General features: G+C 45.2%; 1 protein-coding gene across 7 annotated transcripts in view; it reads right to left on the bottom strand.

The window, feature by feature from the left end:
- Nucleotides 1-3113, bottom strand: part of BICD1 (BICD cargo adaptor 1) — a 288717-nt gene extending 285604 nt beyond the window's left edge. For all 7 annotated transcript variants that reach the window (XR_005196772.1, XM_037731164.1, XM_017507902.2 and 4 more), the window contains exon 1: nt 2410-3113. Coding sequence is in view for 6 of the 7 variants with exons in the window: in XM_037731164.1 (XP_037587092.1) it covers nt 2410-2622 (213 nt within the window). In the remaining variant the exon portion in view is untranslated. The remainder of the gene's footprint in view (nt 1-2409) is intronic.
- Nucleotides 3114-5988: the final 2875 nt, after the last annotated feature.

The raw sequence follows: 5988 nt of genomic DNA, 5'->3' as shown, positions 1-5988 counted from the left end.
AAAAAAAAAAAAAAGAAAAAAAAAAAAAGAAAAATCAAAACACTCACAAAATATATTTTTCAAAACTGACTTCTATATGATATTACTGTTGGAACACTTCAATTTGCACAATTATTTTAGATTTACTTTTCATACAAGAAATATTACTTGAAACTCATTTAACTCATTTAAGTAATATTTCCAACTAAAGTATATCCCATGCTTAAAGAATAAAAATAATAGGCCTCACTATCAAATAATCAACTATAATATAAATATATAAACCAGTTTTTAGGAACCTTAAATTGAATTTCATTTATGCTAAATGCTACTGAATATATCAACAAGAATCATTTAGTAATAATAATGCTGATAAATTTATATTAACCTCCTGCTATATAGAACAAAATATACATTAAAATATTTAGAGAAAAATTTAATTGGTATTTGCATTACTCTGTATTAAGAAATCACAGTTGCATTATTCCTACAAAACATTTTTTCTCATTTTTCTCATTACTGCTGGTGAAACTAATACATGTAGTTTTATTAATATCTGTCACTTCCTATACATCCTAATTTCCTTAGTATTTCTCTAACACTAACCAATATTGACTAGTGAATGCTTAATAAAAGTGTGTCTTCCTCTAGTACAAATTGATTCTTTCATAAAATATTTCATGCCCACTGTGTGCTAGCTTTTGTGTTAAAAGACTTTGGATGCAAAGCTCATATTATAGCAAAGGCAAAACATAATTGTATCAAGGTTTGCTATGCAAGGTAAGTGCAGTGACAGAAATATCCCTAAAAGGATTGTTCAAATCAAGCAGGAAGGTCAGTAACAGGGACATGTCATTCAATTAAGTCCATCTCCTGTATCAAGAAGGTGATGGCTTGCCACTATCTGGTTTGCACTTTCCTGTCTTGGCAAAGCAGTGCTGATAGGTATAGACAATATCAAGACATCTCTGAGAACTACAGTCACCATCCTGCTTCCTCACTTCACGAGGTTTAGCATCACTGCATTTAAACACGTCAGCCTAATCTAAGTTGGAAAATATAAACACGTCCAGCTGTTAAGACCAGGCAGGCACATGGTAAATAAGACATGAATTAGAAATTTACAGGCTGACACACACAAAGATTAGATTCCTAGCTGGGGTTTTTAATCATAAGTAGTACATTTATTTTTTGGTAGACAGGTATCCAAAGAAAAATATGACATCTAAAAGTATAAATGCTTACCATATTACATACTAAATTAGAAGGCAAGTTGATTCAATATACTATAAATCACATCTTTTAACTGTAACAGCCTAAGACCCCTCCCAAGAAAAACCAAACTCATAAGAAATTGATTTTTGATAATATTATATGCCAACTCATAATTAACATTTATATGTCAATATCCACCTAAAATAAGGACTTCACACATAGAAAAGCAGCGTATATTGCATTTAAATTTATAACTGGTTACTTGCTACCCATAGTGCCTCAGGAATCAGATAAAACAGACCGAGTTACTTAAACAACATGTATGTTCTTAAGAGTGCTTGATAGGAAATCAAAGCACGTTCATTGTTTTCTCCCATACATCAGACAGCTTTTAAAAGAAGCCAAATACCAAAAAACTAAAGATAGACATCATACATCACCCATTTGTGATAGTCTGGTTTTATAAATATATCATTTCAACCAGAAGAGCCTCATTTGAAATGCAACACTACCCACGTATTTGATACACACACCACTCTTTCAGACTATTTGTAGGTGAGTAGGTGAGTTCAATTTTTTCTAGTCAGGGTGACCTCATAAGACTTGGGCATGGCCCAGCCTCGCTCCGAGGTGAAATCGAGGCAGTGGGATCACCCAGCAAAGTTGTTTTTCTCCTGCTGCCTAATAACAGGAATGACTAAAGCCAAGCAGAACGAAGATTGCCCAGCCTTTGTCAAATGGGATTGGTGAGGAGTTCCCTCTCTCACCAAGGAGTGAGAAAAGCTGAGATACCATACAGTCTATATCCTGAAATTGTGGGTCCTCAAGCATAAGCCTCATCACTTTTGTAGACTAAGGGATTGTCGCTGAAACCTGGGTTTGAGATAACAGCGGTTTTGAGAAGTTTGATTTATACATTCCAACCCACTTGAATGTCGCCTTAGAGTGCTGAGACTTGAAGACTCTTATGAATCTCCCTCCCCCGCAGGCCAAACAGCATTGCCTCCCAAATTCCAGCTTATAGATTCACTTATTTGGCAATTTTTCTCTTGGGGGAGAAAACAATGGATTCTTTCAGTCTTCTCTTATCAACAAAAGGCCCTAGACGAAGAAACAGTCCTTTCAATCACATCCTTTATGACTTCTTGATCATGAGTGGGCCTTGCGGGTGGGGGGAGTGAGGGCCAGGAAGGGGAGAGGTGACAGGCAACTCACCTCTTTGAGCTGCTCCAGCTCCTGTTTGAGGCTGTCGTACTCAGCCTCCAGCTCGTCATACTGCTGTTTGAGGGTCAGCTTCTCCTCCAGCACCACCAGCCCGTACTCAGCAGCCTGGATCTTCTCATGGGTGGTCTCCGTGAGCTCCTTGGTCAGCCTCTCTATCTCAGTCTTATAATGGTCCACCGTCTGCAATACCTCTTCTGCGGCCATAGCCCCCGGTGGATGGATGCAGGAGAGGGTGACGGGGTGAGGGACAGAGATGCAAAGCTGGCGGGGAAAGGGAGAAGGAAATGGAGAAGGATGGGTGGAAATGGAAAAGAAAGTGCCGCTGGATGAATGAGCAGCGCGACGCCCCGCCGGCTCTTGTGGCAGCGGCAGCGGCAGCTACACCACCCGAGAAACTGACGAGAAATGCAACATGGAGATCAGAGGGTCAGGGGCGAGGCGGCAGCGGCCGCCGCATGTGTCCTCGGGGCCGGCCCCTGCGTGCGGTTAGCAGCGGTGCGGCATGGCCAGGGCTGCGGCGGCCGGGGGCGGCGAGGGGCTCCGGATTCTGCTTATTCAGAGACGCCCGGCCGCCATGTCTCCCGGGCCGCGTCACTGCAGTCTCGCCCTGGGTCTGGCGCGCTCCGTCCGGCTCGCGGCTAGCTCGCTCGCTCCACCTGCTCCCTCTGGCCCTGCAGCAGCCGGTGCGGAATGATGCAGTCTCGGGGCCGGCTCCCTCCCTTCCCGCGTGGCGGCGGCTCCGAGCAGGGGGCGGGGAGCGGATGGAGTCAGCGCGGGGGGAGGAGGGAAGGACCAGACGGAAACATCCCGAGGCGCCTCCCGCTGGGCGCTGCACCGCGAGGCGCACTAGGCGGAGGCGCAGGCGACGGGCCCGGGACGGGGAAGCGCTGGGGCGCGCGCGGCGGGTGAGCCTCCGCCCTGCCCAGCTAGCAGGGGCGGGAGCTCCTCCCAGGGCTTTGTCCCCGCGGCGGTGGAAGACCCCGAGAGCGGCGTGGGCGCCCGGGCTCTCTTGCTACGTCCAGGGCCGAAGCTAAGGAAACTGTCTGGAACGCCTTCTTCCGAGAAAAGCAAACAAAACTACCGCGGTGGCGGCCCGCGCATCCTCCTCGTCCCCTGGGACGTTCTCGTCACCCAAAAGAACGCTGGTTTTCCAAAGCCTTCAACACGCACCTCAAGGCGCCCTCCTCCGTCGTCCCCGTTTCTCCCTGCCTCTCCCCAGTCTGGCCTGGGCCACCTAGCACTCTCATCAAATAACCTTACCATCCTCTCAGGACAGTCCGCTGAGATATTGCTCGCCCTCGCCCACAAGAGCGCTAACCATTCAGGAAACTTCTGGCTACCAACGGTGTATCTTGCCCCAATAGTTTCCATCAAAGCAACTTACTCTATGTCTTCAATAAAGGAAAACTGCACGAAATTCCCTGTATAAGATACCAACAATGCCCTACAATAGCATTTTTTAAACAATAAGAGCTAGGAGTTCCTGAGACCAGTGCCAAGCATTCTCCTAAGTACGCAACATGCCTTCTCTCCAATCCTAACAATGCTTTGAGGTAGGAGCCATTATCCTGTTTGCAGGGGGTGAAAGAAAGGCAAAGGAGATGGGGTGATTTGTCCAAAGTCAGCCCGCTCTGGAATCGTAACTCTGGAGTACTAAACGGGATCATTATGTTGGCTTCATCTTCACTCATTACTCACACAAACCCAGCAGCTAAATGTTACATGCTTGTAAGATAACCACATTAATCTATATGAAAAGTGTTGATAAACGGTTACAAAAGGAGATAAAAGCAAAGTAAGAGTGGAGGAAATAGTGAAGGGATGAGAATCAAGAGGAAAGAACGCAATAGGAGAGAAAAGGAACAATTTCTGTGTAACGGGAGGCTGTGAGACCCACATATCAGTGGGTCTTTCCAGTTCCTTCCCTCTCTTCTTCTGCATGGCACCTATTTCAGAGCTGTTTCTCAGTGGCCAGGTGTTCAACACACACACGTTTTCTAAGTTAGAAAGCAGGACCCAACTATCCCATCATTGTGTACCTGGTAAAGAAAAAAAGACAATTGTTGGCTGGATTTGGTGGCTTACACCTGTAATCCTAGCACTTTGGGAGGCCGAGGTGGGTGGCTAATTTGAGGTCGGGAGTTCGAGACTAGCCTGACCAACATGGTGAAATCCGGTCTCTACTAAAAATATCGAAATTAGCCAGGTATGCTGATGCATGCCTGTGATCCCAGCTACTTGGGAGGCTGAGGCAGGAGAATCACTTGAACCCAAGAAATGGAGGCTGCAGTGAGCTGAGATGGCACCACTTCACTCCAGCCTGAGAGAGAGACTCCATCTCAAAAAAAAAAAATTTTTTTTAAACGACAATTGTTGATGGCGTGGGAGGAAAAGCAAATGACAGTGCCCTTCCAAAGCTTCCACTAACGGACTGTCTGGATGTGCTTTCCGTTCATTGCTTCACAAACCAGACAAGGTTCCTTCTAAACACCAGTGATCACAGCAGAATATTCTCTTGTGACTGTCTGATCTAAAAATAAAACAAAAGAGTATTCTCTTGTGATTGTCTGATCTAAAAATAAATAAATAAATAAAAGGAGAAAACATTCCAAATGTGCAGCACCATAAATTCCAGCCTTGTGGAGAAGCCGATGGTAATGACTACAACATCCAACCTATGTTTCCTTATCTCACATTCCAGGTGGGAAGCCCCTCCTGCGTGCTCCTGTGACATCTGACCTCTGACACGTTTATGAATGATGATGAACTGCCAAAGAGAAAAGAAATGGAATCTGGAATTGCAGGTAGCTAACCTGCCTCCTTCCCAGGAAGCCCCTGGCCATGCCTCACTCCACAAACTGTAAGCATAATCCTTCCAAAGAGATCCTAAGACTTGGACTAGGTTGCCTGCGCTTCACTCTCCTTTGGATCAAACTAAGAACAGAGTTTGCCTCTGTGACTTTCCTTTTTTCTACGTTTCCATGGTGGCCCAGCCCCTATGCACTATCCTGCCCCATTTATCTGATTGACACACTTTTGTCACTTGTCATTTCTGTCTGATTTCAGGCATGTCTTGCACACTATTCTCACACTTTAAGATGTTGCTTAGTTGAAGTTTGATCCTTTATATGTTAGTATTTAACGTAAAGAAGATAAACTTATTTTCTTTTTTTTTTCTGAGACAGGGTCTCCATCACTTAGGCTGGAGTGCAGTGGCGTGATCATGACTCTCTGCGGCCTCAACCTCCTGGGCTCAGGCCATCCTCCCACCTTAGCTTCCCAAGTAGCTGGGACTACAGATGTGTGCCACGATACCCAGCTAACTTTTTTTTTTCTGGGTGGCTGGCATCCAAAACTTTTTAAATTTTTGTAGAGATGGGGTCTGCCTATATTGCCCAGGCTGGTCTTGAACTGCTGGGATAAAGGGATCCTCCCACCTCAACCTTCTAAAGTTCTGGGATTACAGATGTGAGCCACCATGCCCAGCCAAATTTATTTTCCTATACACCATGCTGTTCCAGTACTGCATAGTTACATTTCCCTCTTTTTTTGTATATGCCATATGTATTA

The sequence above is a fragment of the Cebus imitator genome, unplaced genomic scaffold (genome assembly GCF_001604975.1).
Source record: "Cebus imitator isolate Cc_AM_T3 unplaced genomic scaffold, Cebus_imitator-1.0 Scaffold385, whole genome shotgun sequence".
Lineage (NCBI taxonomy): Eukaryota > Metazoa > Chordata > Mammalia > Primates > Cebidae > Cebus > Cebus imitator.
Note: the sequence above shows the minus strand (reverse complement) of the source record. Positions and strands in the feature narration are given on the sequence as shown.